This window comes from Melanostigma gelatinosum, assembly GCF_949748355.1.
Source record: "Melanostigma gelatinosum genome assembly, chromosome: 17".
In the NCBI taxonomy this organism is placed as follows: domain Eukaryota; kingdom Metazoa; phylum Chordata; class Actinopteri; order Perciformes; family Zoarcidae; genus Melanostigma; species Melanostigma gelatinosum.
The window spans coordinates 9,011,668-9,039,012 of record NC_136650.1 but is presented as its reverse complement, the minus strand read 5'-3'; the positions used below and the strand labels follow the sequence as shown (position 1 = coordinate 9,039,012).

The following is a 27,345-nucleotide window of genomic DNA, read 5'->3' as shown; positions in this document are numbered from 1 at the left end:
TCTCTTCATGGTCTGACACCAATGAGTAAGCCCATCAGAAACGGAGTGCCACCAGCAGGAAATCCAAACAATCAGTTGCTACAAAGGTTTGGGAAAATAAAATGTTTCTTTCTTTCTCTGTTTGTGTGTTTAGGAAGGAGAGGGAGAGGGGGGGTGGACAGAGAGGCCCATGTGAGTACATTCAGTATTATTAGATATACTTTTTTTTAAAACATATTCTCACTCATATACAATAACCTCAGGTTGCTCTCAACAAACCCAGGTATTCACATGTCTCCAATATGTAGCCTACATGATGTCTATTAAATGCACGTTGTTGTGAAATAAAGAATTGTTGTTCATATCAAAATAAAACGAGGTTGTGTGTTTATTTATTCACAATAGCTCATAACAAGGCATCAGCTGTGTCCTGTCGGAGCCATTCATGTCCACAAGTGCAGCCTCTCCTGGAGCTAAGAAAAAACGTTCTGACAAATGTGAAATTGGAGACACATTGATTTCACTACAGAAGAAAAAAAAAAGGAAGACCATACCTCGATCAGGCTGTTTGTGGAGTATTTTACTGCTCCAGGAAACACTTCATGTCATTCAATTAAACCCAGTTGTGGAATCTCAAGTACTGTAGTACAGTTTGAGGTACTTACTGGACTTTAGTGTTTCCATTTCATCTAATCCATTCTAAGAAATATATCGTACTTTTTACTCCACTACATTTATTGAACATCTGTAGACTTGTGACTTTATTAAGATTTTTCATACAAAACATATGACCACTTTTTAAATTATGAATCACTTGTTCCCTTAAAACAATCATCTTACTCCTATAACTCATTTCCAATATTGTTTTGAAAATAGTTTGCCCGCAGTTCCGCAGTTAAATGCAGTATTTTTTTAAAATAGAGTTTAATTTTTCATATCTGTAGTGTGCCGATGCGCCTTATACTTCCTTGTTTAAATTTGTTAATTTTAGAAAAAAAAGTTTTTTTTAGGACTCAAATAATGGCAGACATGCACTCAAAGACATTGAGCTTCCCAACAGTTCTATATGAAGTAGTTAAGTAGTAGTTAAGAGTAGCTGCACCTCAACCAGTTGTAACAGTAAAATGCTCCTTGCACATGAATCAGTAATGGTAATCCAACAATAGAGTCCTTATATAAAACTATGGAACTGGTCGTTCTACAGCACTATTACTGTTGACACTTAATGCAGGACTTTAACTTGTATGGAGGTTTTTTTTGCATTGTTGTATACTTTTACTTCAGTAAAGGATTCTTTCACCTATGTTTGAATCACGAAACCCCATTTAAATTCCCAGATATCTTTGTCATCGTTATCCACATTCTTAAAGCAATAAACACGAGCACCGGCATGTGCTGCACCTCGTCACCAGATGTCGTTGTTGGTCACACGAAGAAATTAAAAAATTAAAAAAATTAAAAGAAAACGACATCCATTGTGAAAGATACACATATACGTTTTTTTGAATCGCAGTTACGTCTACCATTTATTTGAATGAGGTTAAAGTCAGATGAATGGCTGCCTGCGCTGTGGGTTTATATTGGGGTTGGAGGGCGGGAGGCAGATAGGATTTAGTGACTGCTGGCAGATGGCCGTCTTAGAATAACAGACAAGCCGAGGAGACATTCTGCTGTTGCAAATAAATAAATAAGGGTTCTGTGGTCGCAGGTTTGACGTGTTTTCCTTTTTAAATAAACGCTCTGATGTTGCTGGAGCCGAGCACGACCAGCTCGTGACTCCTTTGAAGTGTCACCGTGTGCGCAAGTCGGGTGTGTGCAGCCTCCTGCGTGTCATGTGGGCTCATTGTTTACATGCTGTCGAGATTTCACACAGAGGGCGTGTGTGTCCCAGATTACGGTCCGTGCATTTACGAGCGTATTCATTGAAAACAGGTTGCTGTTTTATTTTTGGTTTGTTTTTTTACTCGGAGAGAGAATATCGTGGCCGTGATAGTGTGTCACGAGTTGAGTATAGACCCATTTCAGCACCATGGCCAGCTCCACGACGAGAACAAAAGGCGGATTTGCATCGCTTGATGTCAGGGACCGTCTGCGTTTTAACCGTCCATAGGAAAAACGAAGAATTAGATAAATACCTCAGATAACCCCCCCACCTCCTGCCTTCTTTACAGATCTATCTTTTTAAAATCTTTTAGCCACATCTGATTACCTTATATCTAACATTGCCTGTCATATAGTGTGTTTTTGCTGTATGCCTCTGTCCAAAGTGCCTTTAAGCTTGATTTTAGTCTGCATGTTTGTGTTTCAGACGGTGGTAGTCATGTAACACTCTTGCAGTGAATCCGTTCTCTGGTCACTGAACATTGCAGACTTAAGATAAGATATCACCTAGAAACTAGTTGGCCTTTGATGGGTCCACCTCAGACAATGTCTTTCTGTGTGGAGTTTGCATATTCTTTTGTTGTTTACATTTTCACCCTTCTTCCAATTAATTGCTTATAAACACATAAAGTATTAATTAGATGTTATGATTAGCCGTCCACAAAAGTGAAACAAGGTATGAAGGTGGTGCACCCTGTTAGCACACCGGATGGAGCACGAACTACCAAAGCGGAGTCTTGGAAAGCAGCCCGAGTTTGAGTCCGGGCCTTTTGCTGCATGTCATTCCCTCTCTGTCATCCTGAATGTCACCATCAAATAAAGCAGAAATGCCCCAAAAAAGTATACAACAGGGTAGAAGTAAGAAGAGCAAGATGAACCAAAATATATTTTCCCTACAACAATCACTACAATTTGTCTTGGATATTGGGGTCCGACAAGTTAGGCTAATGACTCACATCCCCAAGTCTGATAAGACTGATATGCAGTTAGCCTTTTCTTGAGCAGAAATATCAAAAATCACTAATCTTCTATAACATGAAATTGAATACCATTGACGGTCACAAATGGGTGCTGTCAAAAAGCCAGGACTGTAATACATATGACAGTCATGCAACAGGGATAACAAGATAATATGAAAATAAGGTAACACTTTAATGCCTTTATTGATCACCAGAGGGAAAATGTGTTTTTTGCAGCTGCACAAGAACATAAATAAGTATACATAGAGAAATGCAGCATTACCTACTGCATAACAATGGTGTTTTGGGGGAATTATTATAATATTTGTTTTGGATATTGGGCCATCAAAAGATATAGAAACAGTGCACAATCTCCAAATATGCAAGAAGTCAGTAAGAACAAGAATTTACCTTAATGTGAAAAAGCTTTCATTTCAAATTGGCAAAAAAAAAAAGCCCTAATGTACACAGGAACATCCAGCATCACGTTTTGCCGCGATGACTGTGTTTTATGTGCTGTCTCTTTCGTTACCTCTTTCCAGCCTCTCCGCCTGTCACAGGGCTGGTAGTTTAGCGACGGTCCCTGGCGGCAGACACCACGGCTCGTACAGCCCAGGGGAGGAGGGATGGAGCTGAGATGGACAGGGAGGGAGACACCGGCTTACGACGTCAAAGGAGTATAGACACACACACTGGGAGAGGGAGAGGAGAGGACAGCCAACCAGACTGCCAATTCCCCACGGTCTGCTGAAGGAAGCCTAACTTCATCTACCAATATACTCTTCATTCAGACTAGCGAGAGAGATAGAGAGACATCTCTTTATTGTTGTATCAGATTTATTTGAAAGGGAAAAATCACGGAGCATCTGTCAGGGGGGGGGGGGAACAAAAAGCAGGTCTAGAAAAACACGCTCATGCCGAATAAAGGACCGTCGCTGGATGCTACTTGTGTTGTTATAGTGGAGGTACAGGCCTAACTTGTTACAGGATCCAAAGGCGCTCTTACAGACAAATTAACTGAATCATTTAAATTCAACAACTAAATAACAGCGGGGGGAAGAAGAAGGCATCCACTCATCGCGCCGATTTTTTTGCCACGAACAGCACCACAGGTATGATTGTCTTCTCTCTTTTTTTTACAACTCTTTGTTGTTCTGTGTTTTTTGGGGGGTTGTTTTGGACAGAGGTGTAAAATCATGTTCGGGACATTGTTGTTGTCTTGACAAAGAGAGCGCGGGTCTCAAACTGTGTTGACACTGTCATGTTTCTGAATGAGGCGGCCTAGACCGAATACCAGTGCATTCAGGATTGTGTGTAGCCGACTGTTATTTCATGTACTTTTTAAAATGATTTTGATGGCAGGCATTGATAATATATCTTAGCTCTGTAGCTATGAATCATGATTATTGATCCATAATGTTCAGATAGCTGCCAATAATGAACGTCATGAGATTATAATCTCATTTTCTGTGATTGATGTGTTTTTAGTATTCTATGCAAATGATACACAACATGGTGGCCTCAGCTGTTGAAGTTACATTGAAATATAAAAAGATGTGTAATTGCAAAGAATCCCCACTAAAATAAAATTGCATCACTCTCACTACTATCACTGTTCCTATAGGATTCATAGTGCTGACCTCTGACAATGTATCTGTGTCAACAGTGAACTTAGGTTCTTTTGTAATAGTTGTTATTTGTGGCAATCATATGTGTTTTATTGGGATATCTATGTTCAAAAATCTCAAAAGAATCTCCCACCAGATTACTACCATGTCTAGGGTGTAGATATTATTTCTGCCTCCCATCTGCACCTCCATCCACGGCCTCCTGTTTGCACCTCATGTGCAGTGTGAATTTAAACCCGCAGGCTCCTGTCTGCTCCTCCTGATCGCCTCCTCCAATCTGTGTGTGTGTGTGTGTGTGTGTGTGTGTGTGTGTCTGTGTGTGTTATTATTCCTCCCCAGACCTCTCAATGAAGGAGCCTGACGCAATCAAGCTCTTCATCGGGCAGATACCCCGAAACCTGGAGGAGAAGGACCTGAAGCCCATCTTCGAGCAGTTTGGCAAGATCTATGAGTTGACGGTGATAAAGGACAAATACACAGGGATGCACAAAGGTGAGGAACGTGTTGCCAACAACTCCCATTTGATAAGATTTTGTCTCACGGAGCTCATACGGGGAAAATATTGTTAATTTAGTATTAGTTATGATGAGAGCAAGGCCTGTTAATCGTATATGTCCTAGCTCGGTTTTAATACTCAGTAAATAGTCCTCATTCAGCCATGGTCTCTCTGGAGCCGCTTTAAGAACCCATGTGAGGCCAAAACCTGATGTTTAACACGATTGATCTAAAAAAGAAAGCTGATTCACAGTTGGTGATAAGTTTGAATCGTCACTTAAACTGTGACGCTCACTTTGTGGAGCTCACTATGAAAACAGTTGAAATGTGGAAACTTTGTTGAGCACAGTGCAAAACACAAATCAAACACATGAAATGAGGATTGTGTTCATGAGACCCCCTGATGCATGCTGGGAGGTTTCCCTCCACGCCTACCTCTGGATGCTACATCAAAAGAAAATGCGAGAGAAAAAAAAGCGAAGAGATTTCAGGGTGTTGGACAAATGTTGCACAGCACGCTGCATTGTTTTCAAATGTTCGCAACCAGAGAGCTATAGCCGTCAAATCGATCTCACCAAAAGTATTTTGTCAGTTCATAATTGGACTCACATGGTGATGTCAGTCACTTTTTAAGAGTTAAGTGTCACCCACATACTAAGTAATGTCCCAGCACATTCAAAATCAAAATCCTGCTTGACAGATGGACCAGAGCTGGTCAACGTGATGTAAGCTAAACAATGATCCTTACTGCCATTTCTAATGCAAATCTGAGCACAGAAAACAAAGGCCTTCATAAATCCACATAAACCATCAACCGTTTGGGAGACGTATAGACCAGGTGGTATCAGTCCTCTAACACCTATAACACCTATTCTGCATACATTTGCATATTCATGATTTGTGGGAGTCCCTAAAGGTTAATGAAGGCCTTTCTCTATTATGCGGGACTACATTTGGCCTTAGCAGCGTGATATTAAATACCCATTCAGAGTGTTTGTGTCTGAATAGTCTCCAGGCATTATGATTTAATAATCCCGTAGATCTCCAGTGCTGCTGTGAGAAGTATTTAGCAAAATATTAGTTGTGCGTTGTTTTATTTGAATTCTTGTCTCTGTTTCACGCCGACTTAAATACATTTGAATCATGACGGCCCGATTAAAGGCGGGAGGCATTTTTTTTCACGAAATGTTTAACGCATGCTGACCCAGACCAGTTGTTAAGATAAAAGCAGAGCACATATATCAAATGGAAGGTTAATAACAGCACAATAAACTCCAGCAGCATGTTTCTGCCGACAGGCATTCAGAGGCAAATGGCCAATTAAGATTAAGTTACAATAACATTGCACTGCCGACTCCACACATTATGTGCAGCGTATGAATCTGACATTAAAAATACATAGACTTATGGCTCTCTGATCTTCTAACACTTGTCTCCAGGATGTGCCTTCCTGACATATTGTGCACGTGAGTCCGCCCTCAAAGCCCAGAATGCACTGCACGAGCAGAAGACACTACCAGGGGTGAGTGCGTCTTTTTAAGATCCTTGCATCTAAATATAAATATATATATATATACACATATATACATATATATATATTTATATATATATGTAGAGGGAGCAGAAAAACTGGCATGCTGGGCTATCTGAACGCACCACGCAGACACACAGTGACGCCAGAAAATTAACCGAGTTTGACATGCAGGCCTGACTTCCCCCTTTAGCTGATATGCTCCTATAAAGGTCAGAGGCTGCTCTCTCTCTCTCTCTCTCTCTTATGTTTCATATGTGATGCATCCAGACACATCCATCCAGTTAAGGCATGAGTCATCTTGCTCCATGTCACGGGTCGAAAGAGACAGCTATGAGGCTCGCTGCTGGAGTGACTATTCCAGCTCTTATTCTCTCTCATGTTTCTCTTCCTTTCTGTGTCCCCCTCCCACCCCCCCCCACCCCCAACCCCCACACCCCCCTCTTTCCATCCATCTCTCGCTCTGAATTCTAATCAAAGTTAAACCTAGCTTTATTAGCATAGCCAGGCAGCAGGTGTGCTGCCAAATGACATTTCCAGAGCTAAATATGACATGACAGCCGCGTCTCTATAATAACCGGCTATATAAGAGACAAGGCGACAAGGCAAGGAATTACTGAGACAGAGTGTGCTCCCAGACGTGCTGCTGCTTCCTCTTTGACGAGCAAGGCCTTACCCCTGTTTCCTTTTGGTTATTTTTGTTGAAATCGACATCATTCACTTCTTTTTTTCTCTCTCTCTCTCTCTCTGCCGAATGGCAGCGCATGACCATAGTGTTTGAGGAAAGAGAGGAGGAGCAGGAGAACAGTGTCGGGCTGCACCTTACGATTCATTTCAGTATTGATTTATCCGATGAATCATTCATTCAGCTTTGTGATGTGATCAAATTGCTTGTTTTAATCCTACGAACAGCCCACTGGTATTCAATTTGGGTCATTTTTCAGACAAAAATGCAAAACATTCTCTGGTTCCAGCCTCTGAAATGTGAGCTGCTTTTCTTTGTCTCGTGTGATAGTGATCTCTGGGTTTTAGGCTGTTGGCAGGACAAAACAAAACAAGGCAGATCGTGATGGGCATTTTTCACAATTTTCGAAGACATTTTTCACAATTTTCGAAGACATTTCATAGACAACGTAATTAATCGGTGACACCCTAAGGCAGACAAATAGCCCCAACCCTCACATTTTGAGACGCTTGAGCCAGCAAATGTTTGCAATTTCAGCCGTGATAAATAAACAGTTACTCAACGATTCAAGATGTTGAACACTGACTTATTGATTGTTCCAGCAGAACAATGTCGTCATGGCAGGCAGGAGGTTATCGGGGGAACATGGAGACAATTGAAGGAGCAGGCTGGTACTAGGGTGGCAACTAAATAAATCCCATTGTTAGCGTGACAGTAGCGTGACCATCCTGACCTCTCGTAGGGGATCAGCAGGGCCCAATGCCCCATGGCTAAAGCCCTGTCCCCCCTGCGCTTCAACCCCAGCGGCTCTCCTTCTCACAACCTCTTACCTCTAAGCCGTGTGGAACAAGCTAAACCCTCCTGTGCTCTCTCAGTCCTTCCCTGCCCTCCCCCCCTCCCTTTGCCAAAATAAGACGAAAACCATATTATTAGCTCCACACACACACCCACGCAGACTACAACTGCCTCCCACCCCTGCTACCAGCTGTGGTGTAATTGTCATCTAATTGCACCTGCACTGCCAGCGAATAATTAACTTTGGCATCTCACGGTTCGGCCGATACAAAAGAAATAACATAAAAGCAATTATTGGACTGAGAGGAGAATGAAAGCTCACCTGAATGAAGAGAAAGCTGCAGGAAGTCGTTAACACTCAGTGCTGCTTTTCTGTTAGCATTTCTCCTCTCTGGAAAGTAAGAGTTTGAGCTTAAGGCTTTTTTTTCTCTCCTCACTATTTTACTCATTTTTTGTCTCTCTGCTAACAATGGGCAAGAAGAAAGAAATAGAAAGAAAGAAGTCAGGCAGGGGCGAACAGATGGTAGTTTGGGAGTGGCACCTGGCCTTGTGTTTCATTTCAGGTGAGAGAGGCCGTCTCTGAGTGAGAGGGGGAGGAAGAGTGTCAAAAGCACATTGAGCCGAAAGTGAGAGAAAGATGGAGTTAGAAAATGGAGGAGAGAAAAAAAGAGGCAGGAGCAATATACCAGATTCACTCCGAGAGGAAGAGTGGAAATGGAGGTGGGAGGTAGTCGCGTTCAATCCTGTTTGTACATCTTGTACTCTTGTCCCCTCTGTTCACTTTATCTCTGCGCCGTCTCAGGTCAGTTCGTCTGGCTAAGTCAGCTGCTGTGAGGCTCAATAGAGACAATAACATCCAGATGTGCCACATTAAAAAGAAGCCATTTTACACCGCCACCCCAAACTTATATTTCAACAACTTCAAATAGATAACTGTTGAATGAGCTGAATGATTGCAGCTCGTTGCTGTCTGCCATTAAAGGGCTTCAGACACAAAGGGATACAGCAACTATCTTCATCATTCCTTCATTAATTAAGCATCCAAGTCATTTTTCAAGACAAAATATCAAATATACACTGTTTCCAGATTTTTAGGAGAAAATGTTTTCTGGTTTTCCTCTATGATCGTACACTTACTGTATTTGGGTTTTGGACTGTTGTCCCCATTGGATTTTTCTGGGATTTTTGGAGACGACTAATTGAGAAAATAATCATGTTGGTTGAACAAAAAGTTAGACATTTTGGGAATTTTGCTTATTTGCCTTCTGATACCACTCTCATGTATGTCCAGTAACTATGAAGCTGCAGCCTGTTGGCTGAGCATAGCATAAAGACTGGAAACAGGGAGCAACAGCTGGTCTGGTTCTGTCCAGATTTACCGAAATTCACTTGCTAATCAACACATATCGTGTTTGTTTAACAGCCAGCCTAACTGTTTCCAGTCTTTATTCTAAGCTAAGCTAACAGCCTTTAGCATCACATTTAGCATCTAGACATAGAAGTATTCTCCTAACTCTTGGCATGAAAGCCAATTAGCGCATTTCCCAAAATGTCAACATTTTTCATTTGATCGATAAGGAAAGGAATTGTCAGTTGCAGCCCTGAAGCTCATATCTGCATCAGCAGAGATAATCGAATTAATATTTGCAACAATGCCTCACAGTTCATTTTAAATGCAATAAGTATTTAATAGTGCCACTGTGCCCAAGTGAGAAAGTAGCCGCGCGGGTGTGTGTGTGTGTGTGTGTGTGTTTTGGTGTATATTTGCATGTGCAGCGGGGGAAGGGAGGGCAGGTGTTCGCACTAACGCGGTTTAATGAAGGGTGCGTGTGCTTTTGTGTGCGTGCATGCCTGGCTGTGTGTAAGTGTCTGTTTGTCTTTGTGTGCACGTGTTTCCATGGAGAGTACACATCCAAAGATATGGATGGATGGAAGTTGTTGGGTTTATTGTAGGTTGCTCTCAGGTTTCTTCATTCATTATCTACCGTGTGTGTGTGTGTGTGTGAGAGCGAGAGCGCGTGTGTGTGTGTGTGTGTGTGTGTGTAGAATCTGAGCGATGAGGCCTTCTGTGTTTAAGCTGCCCATACAAGAGGAAAGAGCCCTCTTTGAGTGGAACATCTGACTAAGCCTGACATTTACTCAGCCATAAGGACTCAGACGGAGCAGACAGAGGGGTTTTATCAATAGTCTGAAATAAATGCATATGCTAAATATAGCTCAAGCTTTTCACGCAGGATATGAGATGGGCAGTTGTAGTGACAGAACGTTGTGCCCTTAATGTCTGAGCAGACGTTCTGCTGTGGAGACACATGTGGGCCATGAACAGTTGCAGGGTGATGTTAACAGTCACTTCTAAAATCTTTGCATTTTAGTCTCTTTTCTGCTAACAGCTAACTTGGCAGAAACTGACATGTTTTGCGCGCAACGAAGGCAACAAATGACAGAAAATAGATTTGTTTCACTGCGGCCCTTAAACATTATGATGTGAGCACGAGCAGGTAAACCTGCTCACATGTCGTTTCATGTATCTGACTCTGAGCAGATAAAGCAAGGCCTCCATATGTAGCCGTGTCCTGATGTCAGTGAGTTGCGGCGATGGTGACGATGATGACAGCAATTAGCGCGGCCTCGGAGCAAATGTGTTCACTTGATGAATCTATCTGGAGTTGAGTGTGCATTCAGGCGTCGATTCATTTACATATGCATGCATATCAATGCACAGCGGGGACGACGCAGGACAAGCGGCGCTGACTGACAAACGGAAAAAAAAGGGGCCTCTGTACGTCACTCTGGGGCCACTGTTATGATGAATGCAGATTGGATTTATAAAGGTGGTAAATGGGTGTGAATTAGAGAGAAATTGGAGAAATGAAGGGGGGGGGGTAATAAGGGAGGGTGGGGGAGGGGGAGGAAGAAATGAATGAAAGTTTGAGATAATGAACAGTGGGTGGCAGTAAGGGTGGAGGGGGTTGGAGGTGCATTGAGGCAGTGTGTTTATCAGCTTAAATACAGACATCTGTTACTGAGAAATAGTGTGTTTTGGGGGGTTAGGGAGTGTGCGGTGGTACGGGAGCACACACAAGTGGGAAGAGGCTGTTGTCTCAAAACTCATCAGGCTCTTTGACCTACATATACACTGGACTATGGTGGAGTTAAAAAAACAACAAATAAACCAAAAAGAAAGTAGGACATGGACCATATCTGTACCCACACACACCCACACACACACACACACACACACACAGAAATGTGTCCTGCGATTCAGTTCTTTTCCCCTTCTGCTCCACTGAGTCGAGTCAAACAACACTTGACATGAATATTTAACAGTCAGAAGAGACAAAACAATTGAGAGTCAACTTGAGTGTTGTTAGAAATTGACTCTTTGATATTCAGTTTCTACACTTTGAAGGATTTTTGTTGGCTGTCTGACAAAAAAGGCTGAATGTCAGCTTCAATAGCTGTCATCTTCGCCTTGATACTGGACAGACTACTGAACCCTGTAGGGGAAGGAGACAGCACTGGGAAGCAGCTTTGACACCGAAGACTGGTTCATTGATTCAATATTATTGAACTGTACAGGCGTGGAGCTGTCAGTCTCTTTGTGTTTGATTGACTTAGCGACTGGCTGAATTCAGGAGAAGGAAGGCTTTCTCCCTGCTTTCTGTGCTTGCCCGCCCATGTGTGTGCGCATCTGTGTGTGCATCCACGTGCGGAATCATGAACAGACCGTATACTTGTGCATCCCTACTTTTCTCTTTGTTTTGTCCCTGCTTCTGTCGCTTTGTTCCAACTCTTTGTGCGAGCTCATAATCATCTGCGTCTCTTAATCTCCCCCTTTTTTTGTTGTTGTTCTTTTCGTTCTTTTTTTTTCCTGTGAATATACCAATTTCCACCTGTGCTTGTTCTTCTCCCCCGGGTGAATTCACAAGTGCGTCCCAGCGTAAGTGCATTTGCGGTGAGGTGGTGGATGGAGAAGCGAGGGAGCAAAAGCAGCGGAGACTGGAGAGGAAACAGAGCAGGGAGATGTGGGGGGGGGGGGGGGGGGCTGGCAGGTTGATTACGGTCGCAGGTCTCGTTGCCTGGAGACGGCGGGGACGAGGGATGCCAGGTTGCTAGGCGACCGGTGCGATGCAATGACCAGCCCTGTGTGATGGAGCGGAGGGGAGGTAAAGACAGAAAATTGTCTTTGCGGCCCCCACCCCCCAAGCCTCACCCGACTACACCCCAACCCTCCACCTCCAACTCTGCCTCCCTGCTGTAAGTGTTGTTGAAAGAGCAGCGGAGATGGTCTCTGCTGATACATTTAACATTCAGAGTGGCTGCTTCTCAGGCCAGAATGCATGGATTGAAATTGGAGAGAAAACAGACGACAGAAATGTGTCACCCTCACGCAGCAGCCTGCTATATAGACTCAACACTGGCTGCGTTGAGCTCAGAGCGCAGAGATTATCATCTGCTCTGCGCGCATAATGGAGAAAAATATCACCATCAATATGCCTTACTCGCTCCGGCTGTAAACGGTCCTCTATCTAAAACACATTTAGGTTGTCGTGGTAGATGAAAATGGGAGCCTCTCCTCGGTGCGTATGTACGTTGACGTTCTAAGGGCTTCATGCATGATTTGATGAAATGACCTATGGATTTAATATCTCATAATCCCAGGAAAATCCCCCGAGGCATCGCAGAGCGAACAGATTATGTGTCGATGTTGCTGTGAGCGACAGGAGCAGATAGAGCGAGTGTGTGTGTGCGTGTGTGTGTGGGAACAATAAATGTGTGTTTAGTCGTAGGATGATTGTATGTAATATCTGTGTGTTTGGAGAATGGAGCATGGGGGAGAAACAAATCAGAAACACGCTGCTAAAAAGGGCTGTAGAAAGGTTTCGCCTTGTGCTGTCCGTGCACAGTATGGGACTGTTTTTGTAAACAAGCCTAAGAGAGAAAGGGGAGGGGAGCAACAGGAGGGGGAGGAGGGGAGAGAGAGCAAATTACTGTAAAGTGTGCGTTAGTGGTTTAGGCTTAGAGGGAGATATTTGTCTCCCTGCTTCTGCATCTGCTCTCGACGCAGCGCCAACATTCAACAGGCACGAGCGCTCCCCCCCATCATCCTTTTCCCCACTTTTTGTTTTGTTTTGCGTGCGGTGTCTTTCATTTTTCCTCTCCTCCTCGCCTCACCCCTCCTCCCTCACACGTCTAATCCCTCTATCTCTCGACCTAGAAGCAGCCTTTGTCCTCCTCGTTTGTTTTTCGCCCGTCTCCTCCGCACGTCGTTCGGGGCAACCTTGTTTACCTGATGTGGCGTTCTCATCACCGGGGTTGTCACGGCGATGGCCATGCGAGCACTGTCTTCGTCAGAGGAGTGCAGGCCGGTTGCCGTGCCGATGTGAAGTGGCACAGCCTCAATGGCCTCCATTCCTCACTGTTTTCCCTCTCGTATATATATTCTAATTCCAATCTCCCGAGCCGTCATCTGCTCTTCTCTCCATCGGCACCGCCGCGGCCTTCACTGTTTCCTCCTGCAGTGAAATATGGGCCACGGCATGTTCTACAGGCGTCATTCAACCATCATGTCAATCAACGATGTCACACAAAGCTATACTGCCATATGGTTGAAGCATCAGCTTTGACTCCTTAATGCAGCTCAGGGATTAGACAGGATACTACACCAAGACTTTATCTTTGCAGTGAAAAAGTAATCCATCTAATCTCGTTCTGAGTCTGCTTTTGCTGTGGATGGTCTGTCATTTTTCAGATAGAAAGAATTTGTGCACGTATTTGCTGTTAGTGTATTGCATGTGGGGCAGGAGCAACCACAGAGGACACTAAGGTCTTGTTGTCAGTATGGTGTTTGTGACGGCTGTGCCAGCAAGAATAAAGTCGATTTTTTAAGTTATCCAACCGGTAGAAAGCCCAGTCTAGTGTAGCCCATTCTTTTCCAATTAAAGGAGCTGGAAGACACCAGTGACGAGCGATGAGTGCGCGTCAGGGAGGCAGCTGAATGAATTGATTGATTTTTCTCTTTTGTCAGAACATTTGATTTATTGATGGCTGTCAGGATGTAATACAAACAAAAAAAGGTTTCTAACATACATTACCTACCCAAGCTTTAAATGTAACGTTGATGAATACTATGCATGGGGGAAAAAGACACAGGAATAAATGGATTTGAAAACATGAACCACTATTTTAAGATGCAGGCCTAAACTGTCTGTCACATCTTATTTGTATATCTGACCATGCACCATGTCTTGATCATGCATCTTTTGCTGTAAAAGAAAACTGTCCCAACTGCCTGCATCCTTCACCATCAGCCTTGATTAGAATTGCTTTATTTAAAACTGCCCTCTTTGCGTCCCAAAAAAAATTATATTTTTAAAAATACTTTCAGGTCAACCATTCTTTCATAAAATATGGAATGCATCCTCAACTACCAAGACCTCTAGTTGATGACCTTTTGATGAAAACCAGCTTAATATTTGACCTGATATCCACATCCAAAAATCCACAATTAGATAAAAGAGTGCAAATAAAGAGTAAGAACACAGCAATGTGTAGTTTGATGTTCAACACACTTAATATATAGCAGAACAGAAATGATAAGGTGGTAAATATATAACATTGCATATAGGCCTACAAGTGCAAATAGCATAAGAAATGATTGGTATCGAGGTAAACGGTGGACCACCTGCAATGAATGAACACTTTAGAATAACAGAAGTCATTGTTGTTGAGTGCTTTTTTCCAGAGCACCGTACGACTCCACGAGTACCTGACTCCTATGCTGGCCCTTATCAGGATGAAGTTCTCTTTGCCGCCAACAAAACTATAATTTAAACAAAAATTATTATTCACTGACTGCAGGAGCAGACGCCCACATTGGCTTGACTGATTGGAAGATGGTTTTGAGACATTGCCCCTCCATCTACTCTATCATCCCATTAATTGGTGCAATCAATTGGACGCTCTCAGTGCACGGGGGCCACAGGGGGCCTCTGCAGCAGTGCTTGGTGGTATCTCAGCCGGTGTTTATAGGTACAATGGTGGCGACGGTGTTTGTGCATGCGGGTCCTGGCGGCAGAGCGCAACCGTGGCCCCAATCGATAGTGTCTCCTGGTGACCGATCACAGCGGATCAATCAGTGACACAGGATCAGTGACTGGCTGAAATGTCACCGGCTCCATAATTAAGACCTTCATTAAGCCACAGCTAACAGAGTGTCACTCTGTTGCTCTCACCTCGACTCCTCACCGACACCACCCTTCATCCTCCTCCTCCCCTTCACACGTGCTCACATCCCCCCACCTCCGTCCTTTCCTCCATATGCTCCTTCCCTTCCCTCTCAATCCCACCCTTCTCCCTTTTTTGCCCTCTCTTGTTCGCTCTTTTCTTCGTTTCACTCAAAACCTCTTCTCACCGTGCTCGATACATTTGAAAGACGAGGCACTGATGTGTGCGCAATTTCATACAGGGGTTTTGTTAAATAGTGGCGAGGATAATTTAAAAAAGGCATTTCAGCATCTTGTCTTTTGATGAATTGTGAAAAGGTCACCTAATCCCTCTCTGTGTCGTGTGTGCTCTCCTTTTTCTTTGTCGTTCTTTTATTCTTTGTTGTTTTTCTACTTATAATTCCTTCCTTTCTAACCCTGCGTGCCCTCATCTCTGTCTCTCTGTCGGCCTCAGAATCTCTCGCTATTCTGATGCTGCGTGTTCCTGTAATCCAGATTAGCCGGCGAGTGTTCTTAATCTTATCACTTCCTCAATCCTGCGTGGGTGTGTGCTTTTCCTGGTTTTGTGTGATAGGGAACGATAGACGGCAGGATTAGAGGAGACTCTGAGAGAGACTTGGAGAGAGAGAGAGAGAGAGAGAGAGAGAGAGAGAGACACACACACACTGTACGACAGTGTGAATGTAAAATCACACATATCGGTGTCAGCCGTGTTCTGCTGGAGTAGAGTTGGAAAATAATAAATTAGTGGGGGATCGTAGGAGGCTGGAGCTCAGCCCAAATTCACTAACATCCGTACATGCATGCATGTGTCACCAGCTTACGTCATACTAAAGCATGAATAGCATTTCTAGGTGGGTTACAGGATGTCGGCAGTTTACATGACAAGAACTGGCCACATTGTGATGACGTGCCATGGATGCATCGATTAAATAGTTTTTGTTGTGTTCATGATTACTTCTGCTGTCCTGTAGTTAAAGCTGACCCTGCCACGTGACCTCTTTCTTTCCAGATGAACCGTCCAATCCAAGTGAAGCCGGCGGACAGCGAGAGCAGAGGGGGTAAGAGACACCTGTCCCCATCTACAAACACAGCACCTGTTCAAACAACACCGTCACCGTGTACACGACCGACACAGTCATTCAGTCTCGAATCCACGCGGAAACACTTGCAACGAGTAAAATGCAATGTTTTCTTTTGCGTACAGCTCTTAAGACTGTCACGACATCTCAAAATGTCACCATCAGAATCTAGACAGTACCAGTTAATGATTGAGGGGATTTCTACAAACAAGCAATTGCAACAACAATTTGCATAGCAAATATGCAAGAGGTTATCAAACAGCTCAAAACTATGATTGAAGGTGCCACCAGTGTCTCAACAGCCTCAAAGCTGCAGGTTTAAACTACCACAGGTGTGCTACACTGTTCGATAGAAGCCATGAAAGAGCCTTCAGCCCTAACATCTAGTCACCTAACCACAGCTAATTTTCACACGTTTGTGAATTGAAAACTCAAACTTAAAGCATCATTTTTTTTATTTTGTATTCATCAACTACAATTCCTACATACTTTACGTTATTCTTGCCCAGTGTCAGCAAACTTGCTGACACTTGGAATTAGCTTGATCCATCACAGTCAACATAATGGTAATTGCTTTAGTTTGAAATGTTTGCTGTCAAACCACAACTTTACAAGAAATACAAGAAACGAGTGTGATGGCATGATAGCTTGTGAATTTGAATGCTTAATGGCAGCCAGCTCTCGAATCCAAAACATAACACCACATTTTCACCCATAATCTCAAAATAACAGCATGACATGCTCACTGTGATTGATTCTGTACCTCAAGCTTTTAAGTCTCGGGATTTACATGCCATACCAAAATGAAAGCCAAATGAATTACAATCTCATGTTCTGGGGAAAATAAAAAATGAGGATCTCTAAATCGATTGGCATGTTTTGGAGAACGGTCCGCGGGGATGCAACGCGCGTGCGATTGGTGGTGAATGGGCTGAAACATGCAGAAACACTGGCCTGATCCTTCACAGACGGAGCAGCTTCTCTGACAACACAGAGGGTGACAAACATTTGAGTCACCGCCAGATGCTGTTTGTCTCTTGTCATGTTCATGCTGCTGCACTCTGGTGGCGCTCTGAAGCATAGCAGGCTGATCCCTCCTACGTTGTAGCTGCTTATCACACAGTTGTCCTTTATTATTCATGCTGTACGGTGACATGGCACTCCCCCCCCCCCCCCCTCTCTTTTTTCACTGCCTGTATCACCTCTCCCATGAAACATCTGCTCCCTCTTTATTCCCTGTATAACCTCACTCACACCATCCGCACATTGTCCTGTTTCTCTCCCTCCCAATCTCGGCGACCTCCTTCCCATTAGAAGACAGGAAGCTGTTCGTGGGCATGCTGGGGAAACAGCAGACGGACACCGACGTGAGGAAGATGTTCGAGCCGTTCGGCAGCATAGAGGAGTGCACGGTGCTCCGCGGGCCGGACGGCACCAGCAAAGGTAACGGCAAACGTGTGAGAAGCACACGGAATAGGTTCAATCCAGCATTGGACATGTAGAAACACAAACACATGACTGTAACTAACATACAACACAAAGTAATTGTTGTGCATGTAATCAAATGACAGAGGGTCAAAACAATGATAAGATTTCCACTCAGTGAACAACAAAGACTGCTGTGCGTCTGTTACAGTGCATTCAACCATCACTTCTTTTAGATTCTTTGAACAAAAAATAAAAAAAATTTAAAAACCCCACACATTAAAGGGTTTAGAGGCAAAAGAGCCACATCTATGGATTTTGACGACTATACCCATGCAAGCCTGTAGTCCACTCAAACACCTGCAGCATGGTGCCTGGACATTGTTATACACAGGACTGAACAAGGTTAGATATATTTAACCATTTCAGTGATTTCAAATGTCCTATACTGTACTGAAATTTATGGAAAAGCTAACTTATTCCTGGTCTAAAGTACCCACAGTGATTAGGCTACCTAAAATCCTAGGCACTATATTTATATGTGTTCCAGTGAATGATCATTTTTTCCCCCCAAGCTTTACTTGCCACTATTTCCAAAACACCCACAGCTCAGTTTTCCTTGAGCTTTTACAGATCTCTAAGATAAATTGATTACACCAAGAGTCCAGATCATGACTGTTAGAGTGAAACGCAGTGAAACAAACTTTGGTTAACACTGTTTGTGTTTTTTTCCAGCCTTGAGAATTAAGCCTTCAGCACATTACCACCACGTGAATGTTAATTTATATTGTCATGAACAACAAAGCTAATGTTATTTGCCATGTAAATCAAAGTCCGGCGACAGTTCAAACACAGATGCTAGATTTCTTTCTGCGTTTGGTGCATGAGGCATGACTAATGGTGCAATAGGTTTTATGGGTCATGGCTAATGATGCGTTTGGTGGTTTACGGACTGTGATTGATGAAGCAATGAATGTTTTGTGGACCATGTTTAATGATGCCACGGTAACTGATGAAGCGCTGGATGTAAGACGGCTCCTAATGTATTTTTAAAGGGAAGTAGTTTCTGTATACCGTGAGTGAGTGTGTGTGTTTTTCCTGTTGTCTGTCTGTCTGTCGGTCGGTCTGTGTGAGGCCATGTTTAACGGTGTGTTGTTTCATGTAGGGTGTGCATTTGTAAAGTACCAGAGCAACGCAGAGGCCCAGGCCGCCATCAACACTCTGCACGGGAGTCGCACTCTACCAGTGAGTCCCCCCCTACACACACACACACACACACACACACGTGTGCACACGTGCAGAGAAACACATGGGCACACACATACTGAAATACAGTATACACACTTTTAGATGCTCCCGATCCACTCATTTAGACACTCAACGTGGTGACTCAGCTAGCAGTCACCACTTCTCATTTCTGTCCCCCTCCTCCACACACACACACACACACACACACACACACACACACACACACACACACACACACACACACACACACACACACACACACACACACACACACATTGCATTTATTTCGATGTCACACAGTACAGAACCGATAAGAAATGAGAGGAGACAAGAGGAGAAATGACTTTCAACAAAGGTTGGAACCAGGATGCAGTGATTGTCTTGCATCCTGGTTCCAACCTTTGTTGAAAGTCCAGTTATGTTGAAGTGTCCCATTTCCTCCGCAGGGCGCCTCGTCCAGCCTGGTGGTGAAGTTTGCCGACTCAGAGAAGGAGCGAGGTCTCCGGCGGATGCAGCAGGTGGCCTCTCAGCTGGGAGTCATCAGTCCCATGACCCTGCACCTCGGGGCCTACAACGCTTACACGCAGGCTGTGAGTATCCGCAATGAAACACAGAGAAAACAACGTTTCATGTTCTTTGTGCCGACTGGTTGTCTGTGAAGAACAATTACGCGATTGAAGATGAGTCCAGTACTGCAGTAAGAGCTGATGTAAAAACAAAAAGTAAAAAATATTTGACTCAAAATGTTCTGGAGAGCAAACTTTCCTCAGTGTGTTCCATGTGATACTAATAGAAGCGTTTTAATGTCATACAAGAGGATTTTAACAGGAAAGATTGAGTGAAGCCACATTACTGCTCCTGTTGTTAATTGACCGTTTACTGCAAATGGTTTCAGATTTGGCTCATTTACAGTCGTTCAGTTTGTGATGCTTAAAGAGGCCTGACGACGCTTTTTTCTTCTTTTTGTTTTTTACCTGTAATGGATGTGTTGATTTATAGCGACATTCTTTTCTTTAATAAAAAGCGAAACTAAAACCCCAAATAAAATTGCCATCTGAAACTGTTTACCAATTAATACCAATTGTAACCTGATTCAGCACACTGACTGATTAGGAATATCATGAAGCGTCTGGTCAGGTCTGAAAAAACGAGTCACCAAGGACAATTTGTCTGTCTGTGTTATGTTGCAGCCGCAGCGTATACAGAGCTGAGGCCTTGAAATATATTGAATCCTGATTGAGGTTCAGACGGGAGCCATTATAACTATATTAAATAAGTTTGACTTTTATGACTCGTTAATATCGTAAATGTGAACAAAGTGTGTCCATCTGCAATTGTAATCTACAGAAATCACTCACTAAATGTCTGAAGTTGAGCCTTTTCACAATTAGTTGGATGTGCAAAGTCTCCTGGTTTAGTTTCTCTACTTTACAAGCCTGAGATTACACTCAGGGAACACACACCTAAAGTCTGCACGCTGCACACAAAGAAACACTGTCAGATCCTTCACATCATTCTCCTTACTCTAAACACAGAATACCCTGACTCCCTCTCTCCCCTCCTCTCTAACACAACCCCTCTCTCTCTCTCTCTCTCTCTCTCTCTCTCTCTCTCTCTCTCTCTCTCTCTCTCTCTCTCTCTCTCTCTCTCTCTCTCTCTCTCTCTCTCTCCTCTCTCTCTCTCTCTCTCTCTCTCTCTCTCTCTCTCTCTCTCTCTCTCTCTCTCTCTCTCTCTCTCTCTCACTGTCTCTGGCCTCCAGTTGATGCAGCAGCAGGCCCTGGTGGCGCAGTCGGCCTACCTCTCTCCTGTTGCCACCGTGGCGGCGGTTCAGATGCAGCAACTCGCCGCCCTCAACCCCAGCAGCATCATTGCCACGCCGCTCTCATCCATCACCCCCTCCTCAGGTAATGAGAGGCAGTGATGTCTGGGCCCGTTCGGCCCTGATTAGATTTCTGCCTGAAATATGAGCGCAGCTACACAAAGAGAGGTGGACCTAAGAGGACAAAATAACAAACATCTATTTTGTAGTTTTTTTCTTCTTCCTCAGTCTGCCATGATGTTAGCCATGTCAGGTTTTACGTGTAATGTGGAAAAGGCAGTACAACGGTAATTGAATTAGAGTACCTGCATCCTGCAAGTACTTGGATAGTCTGTATTATAGCCACTGCCGATACCAATGTTGATATCTGAGAGTTTGAAAAAGTACAACAACTCAGTACTCAATTTAGTGTGATATGAAACAGACATAAGCAGCAACTTTTAACTAATGAAACTGTAAACAGCAAAAGTACAGACATTGATGTCCCCCTCAGGATGAATTGTAATAACTTTGGTGATCCCTTAGCTCATTAATTTAGTGCCATCATCAGGTCAAATTTTAGTGTGCCCAATCCTTTGATTCATGACCAAATACCTTGGCTGTATTTTAGCAAATGTTAGCATGTTGAACTAAGATGATGATCAGAGGAAACATCACCTGCACCCTGTGGAGTTTATTTTTTGTAAACACGCAGAAGTTATATTGAGAGTGAATGTTACTCACCACAACGCACTCTGTTGTCTCCTTTAGGTCTACAAAAATAGTGTTGAATGCATTTCCTCTCCTTTAAAACATTTGCAAAGTTGATTGATGGAGAGAAAAAAAATCATTTAAAATCCTGCATTGTTTGCATCCATGATTACTACCCAGTGGCACTAACCCAGATTTCAACGTTGATTTCTGGTTGAAAAAGCGTTGATATGGGGTCTTGTTGGGGGCTGAAACTCAACCCCACAGAGAGGAGGCCGGAGCACGTGTGTCCGGCTGCTTTGTGCAGTCGACACGCTCCAATAAGAAATCTACCAAGACTGGTTTACAATTATAAGGAATTTAATTCCACTGATGCAAGTACGATTACAGTTAAACATTGGAGTACATACTCCTACGAAATATTACAATATTAACCCCCTTTGGAAAAAAAACTACCTCTGGTCCCATGAGACACAGCCGTCCCAGGAAACCTCACGCTAGTAAAAGGCAGAAAAAGCACTTCTAACTCCGCCCACATATTCGTTCGCGACTCCGCCCCTTCCGTCTATCTCAATTTCTATTGGCTACCTCCTCTCACACCTCAGTAAACGCCTGCCTCCACATCTCTCTCTCCCTGAGCAGCTAACACATTCAAATTCTCAGTCATTGCTTAATTCCTTCTATGATAATCCTTCAGTATATAAACTAGACTTCTGCAACCTTGGCAGAAGCTTCATGTCTTTTAGCTACTAATCCTACATCACTTTATGTTTATCTTAATTATGCATTCCCAAAACCCTTATGTTTATGACTAATTATGAATTCTTAATTATGAATTATTAAACACTTTTATTATATCTACTAACTACAGTTTTTTGCTCAAATTTCTTACAGTCTGAACGTCTAAGACGTATTTTAACCGTCTTTTGAACCGGCTAAATTACGGTTACAATATCAACGTGCCACAAAACACCAATTTGTTTTAAAATATTGATGGTTTGTTCAGTTGTAGGTTGAAAGAGACGCGATTTTGGTTACTTTAAACGTATTTCTCCAAAATCATATTCCGCTGTCCGTTCATATGTGGTCTACACGAAGACGAAATAACGTCTTCGTATAGAAATCCGGGTTAGGGCTCACTGGGAAGAAACAAACGTCAAAAATGGAAGTCAAATACTTTTCTGTTGATTGACAAATCGATTGATACCCAGCACAAATCTCCTCTTTGTCTTGTTTTTAATTCCGTATTCCTGCTGTTGATTGGATTTATTTGAATAGAAATAAAATGTCTCCAGGTACCAACTCTCCACCCTCCATGGCAGGCACACCTCTTCCTGCTCTGCCTCCACCGCTCACATTGAACAGCTACGCCTCGCTTCCAACTCTGTCCAACGGCCAATCAGCAACCGAGGCCCTGTACACCAATGGGGTTCACGCCTATCAAGGTATAGCCACAACGTCCTCAACAGCAGCTCCACAAGAAAGTAGAGAACAACTGTGTTACTCATCAAGGGCCTAATCAAGAGGAGATTAAATGAAAGCACTAAATGTTATTTGGAGCGTGCTGATGTGCCCCAAATAGCATTCAGGATTTATTTTGTGTGTGCATATAGCAGTTGTTGACGATGTGTTTACTCTGCCACAGCTCAGAGTCCTGTCCTGGACCCCATGCAGCAAGCTTATACAGGCATGCAGCACTATACAGGTGAGCCTCACCGTCTCAGCGTTAGATGTGTCCGATGTAGCGCCATAAATTGCCATTTATTCATATGAATGTATCGCTATATACTTGCCTTACTGCTGCTACCGATAATAAGTTTGCATATCTTTTTTGAAGTATCAATGTTTGTCGGAGAATAAAAAATAATCTCACAAATATACATTTCACATAAAGTTTGACTGGACTTCAGATTTTTGTAGTTTTGATTCCTAGAAACATCCTTCCAGTCAGTGTAACCAGAATGCAAAACAGTTTTATGCAACATAATGGTATGCGGCTACATTACCCAACACGGCATGTATAAAGTAGAAATTGGCATCCAAAATCAAAACATGCACATATATTACAAATTGTAAATACCTGCAGCCCTATGTGTGAGTCACAAACTAGTTTTCAGCAAATCTGTGGGTGGGAATGCAGCTCTGTCAGATGTTGTTTTGAGGAGAAACTGATTAGTTTGCAGTGTCTATCGTGCCTCACCGCTGCTCTCTGCTCACCTGTTCCTCCTCCCCCATCAGCCACCTACCCTGCTGCCTACAGCCTGGTGGGACAGCCGTTCCCCCACCAGCCCACGCTGGTGGCTCAGCAGCAGCAGCCGCAGCAGCAGCCGCAGCAGCCGCAGCAGCTGCAGCAGCGAGAAGGTAAACGCAAAGAGCTGTGCACAAATATTCATATCTGAGAGAAACATTCCAGTGGCTTGGCATGTTTTAGCCCATTCACCACAAATCAGACACACATGCTTAATGTCACAGATAACCTTTCTATAGGTGTCTGTTCGTTTTCATTCGTGGTTTTCATGATATGAAAATGTATTAGCAGACTTTTACAACTCATTTGAATGATGCCATTTCCCACAGTGAAGATAAAGACTGCAACTACTGATTATTTCCATTACTGACTAAACTATACAGTGTTATTTTGATTATTTTGTTACTGTTTAGCCTATAAAATGTCCATCACGATGTCCCAGAGACCAAAATGTGTTATTACTGTTGTAGATTGTGTTACTCACACGAACTCAACACTGCAGTCCTCACTGATTGCCTACCTTGTCTTGTCGTGTCATGTCATGTCTGTGTCGTCGTGGCTCTATTTGTGTACAGGTCCAGAGGGCTGTAACATCTTCATCTACCACCTGCCACAGGAGTTCACTGACTCTGAGATACTGCAGATGTTCCTTCCCTTCGGAAACGTCATCTCTGCAAAGGTGTTTGTGGACCGCGCCACCAACCAGAGTAAATGCTTTGGTGAGTGACTGGCATGGCTGAAATGTTCTTTCTTATGTGAAGAAAGACGTGTTTTCAGATCATTTTAGCTTCATCTACTTCCCCCTCTGTCTTCCCTATACATGCTGCTGCTGTTGGCGACTGTTTGTGTTTGATTCCTTCGTCCTGTTACTTCCCCCTCAGGTTTTGTAAGTTTTGACAACCCATCCAGCGCCCAGACTGCCATCCAGGCCATGAACGGCTTCCAGATCGGCATGAAGAGACTGAAGGTGCAGCTGAAGAGGCCCAAGGATGCCAACAGGCCTTACTGAAGGAGGTTAGTTATTGTGTATTGACATGCTTGAGGAGATGGGGGGCGGGCTCGGGAAGGGATTGATAGACAGACGAAAATGTGACTGGAAGTTAAAGAGACAGAGTGGATGTAATTGGGGGGCTCAGTGCTTAAATGGCTGTCTTTCATGGGGAACTGAAGAAGTCAATAACCCTACAGTAGATTAACTTTAATGAGGTGGCAGCACTCATCAATTTGAAATACATTGTGTGCTCAGTATGTCGAGGGACAGTTTGATTGAGAAGTAGACTTTCACTCGGTTCAAATGTTCTGTCTAACCAGTGTTCTGTCGCAGGGTTGGCTGCCGACTACTGTTCGTCATTAATTTTTGTTTTACTTTTCGTTTATTGTTTTTGTGCTGTGCCATATGCCATTTTTCCTGAAAAAAAACATCACACCACGCTCAAGACTGTCCCGTCCATACATATGTCGTGGAGACGTGTGTCGCTATGGCTACGGTTGCCTAGCAACCGCTAAAACCTCCCCCCCCTTCCTTCCCACTGCGTTGTAAGTTAATTGGCCTGTGTTGGTTGCTGTGGCGATATTGCCTGTGATGGTTGCCATTAGCGATTTTTTTATTTTGGGCCGTTGCCTTGATTCACCATGCTCCAACTGCATGGCGGGTTACTGTGGCGACCATGAACTGTGTTTGGTGCGTTGTGAGTTTCCTCTTATTATTTTGTCCTGGTTTTATTCCTTGCAAACACTGATCAATAACTGTCACTTACCTCAGCATTTGTAAGTAATTGATTATCATGACATGCTGGTTTTCCTTTCCCAAGTCCTCTAAAAGCTTCAGTGCTAAGAGCTAAATTAGCCTGCTGTCCATCAATTATGGATATGTTAGATTCATTTTTTCCTTTTAGACTTTTTGGTTTTTGATTAGTTTCCTTTTTGTCTGTCATGATTATCATTCTTATACATATCCCCTCTGTTTAGTTGGTTGGTGTGGTAGTTTTCCGTGTGTGCGGGGTTTTTGTTTGGGTGTAACTCAATTCCAAGTGACTTTGTGCCTGAACTTTGTTGTTTTTTTGTGAGATTGGAAATGCACTGAACGTGCCGCTGTAAATGGTTGACAACAGAGTGTTTGTGTGTGAATGATGGTGCGTTCGTGGGAGGCCCGAGTGTAAGACAACGAGACGGTGCGTGCATTTATATATCCGTGTGAGTGTTTTGTATTCAAAATATTCATGTACGTGTGTGTGTGTGTGTGTGTGTGTGTGTGTGGTGTGGTGTACCAACTGAGACACTAACCTTACTTTAGAAGGTTTTGGGTAAAGCTGTTTGGTTCCTGTGACACGTGCTGCTGGCTGAGGATCTGCATTCCTCTGTAGGAATTCTGGGACTTCAAAACCATGCAACACCAAAAAATACTCAAAGTGTTGTAGTATTCAAATAGTGCATCCAAAAATGTCCACTTAACATTTCTAATAACCAAAAACACACAGTAAGTGTCTTATGCAGGGTTTCTGTAGTTCACTGACCAAGTTTGAAAAGGTTAGATATTGATTACCAGAAATAAATCAGAATTATAATTTACAGAAATTTAAGAAGGTTTGAACAAAGTTTGAGGGTTAATGGCTGCTTGTTAAGGAGTTTTTAATTTAGTCAATATTTATAAGAGAGAGATGATTCACATTTTTGTTGAATTTGTTCTATTTAGATAAACTGGCATTTGGTCTTAAAATGTCACAAATAGATTGTTCTGGTACCAGATGCCCTGTTTGCAGCAACCTGCATCACAAATGGATGATTTGAATACTCTTACCTCCCTGAGAAACTACAGTTTGGTGAATGACATGGTTCTGAATATCATTAGAATAAATGTAAAATGAGCTCCAACTGGTTTCTAAAAATGTGGAGGTTATAGTTATCCCCACCAGAATTCCTGCTGTGCATGTTCTGAATAAATTTGCCTGCCAAAAGAGATGACAAACTATTTTCTAAGAACGTGCATATACACTTGCAGCAGTTTGACTGTCACTATTTGAGTTGCATGGACACTAGTTGATTACCGAGACTCCCCTCAGGCATCAGTGCAAGCAGTGTGTATTGCAGACACCACTCCACTTCCAAAGTCTTACATTTATGTGTTTGATGTGTGTGATTTGGTTTAAAATGCTCTGTGCTTTTTTTTCTTTTCTCTCTCTCTCTTCTTCTTCTTCTTCTTCTTCTTCTTCTTCTTCTTCTTCTTCTTCTTCTTCTTCTTCTTCTTCTTCTTCTTCTTCTTCTTCTTCTTCTTCACCTCCAGGAAAACCTAAGAGTTCAATCAAGAAAACCACTTGGGATGTCCCAGCCTTTTTTGGTTGTTTGACCAACCGTATAGCACAGGAGCAAGACTTCACAACAAGCAGTATCACGTGTATGCGCTTTCAAACAACAACAAACAACAGCAGTAATATCGGCAACAAAGTGCATCTCCAGAATCCGCATCCGCAATATCAGAAGTGCTCCCGATTTCCAATCATTCCACAGCTGGATTAATTTATATTATGTACATACTCTATTGTCAGCAACAAGATCTACATGTTAAGAAAAAGCATATCACTGATGTTATTCTTCCGAACAGGGTTCTACTGTATAGTGTGATTTGTGGTCTATGGCATTAACAGAAGGCCAGTCTAC

General features: G+C 43.1%; 1 protein-coding gene across 1 annotated transcript; it reads left to right on the top strand.

The window, feature by feature from the left end:
- Positions 1-3,824: 3,824 nt before the first annotated feature.
- celf3a (cugbp, Elav-like family member 3a) lies at positions 3,825-27,136 on the top strand. Its single transcript, XM_079288090.1, has 14 exons — positions 3,825-3,931; positions 4,787-4,939; positions 6,382-6,464; positions 16,192-16,240; positions 17,576-17,704; positions 18,852-18,931; positions 19,381-19,524; positions 20,694-20,838; positions 22,739-22,888; positions 23,089-23,148; positions 23,682-23,804; positions 24,267-24,410; positions 24,573-24,705; positions 26,972-27,136. The coding sequence occupies exons 2-13, from the start codon at positions 4,795-4,797 to the stop codon at positions 24,698-24,700; spliced, it is 1,380 nt and encodes a 459-aa protein (XP_079144216.1). The 5' UTR covers positions 3,825-3,931; positions 4,787-4,794; the 3' UTR covers positions 24,701-24,705; positions 26,972-27,136.
- Positions 27,137-27,345: the final 209 nt, after the last annotated feature.

What these genes read in the sequence shown, in the direction of transcription:
- celf3a (XM_079288090.1), top strand. Translation starts at nt 4,795, where the DNA reads ATGAAGGAGCCTGACGCAATCAAGCTCTTCATCGGGCAGATACCCCGA. An exon ending in ATACACAGGGATGCACAAAG is followed by an intron (nt 4,940 to 6,381) that starts GTGAGGAACGTG and finishes ACTTGTCTCCAG; the next exon opens with GATGTGCCTTCCTGACATAT. An exon ending in GGACAGCGAGAGCAGAGGGG is followed by an intron (nt 16,241 to 17,575) that starts GTAAGAGACACC and finishes CCTTCCCATTAG; the next exon opens with AAGACAGGAAGCTGTTCGTG.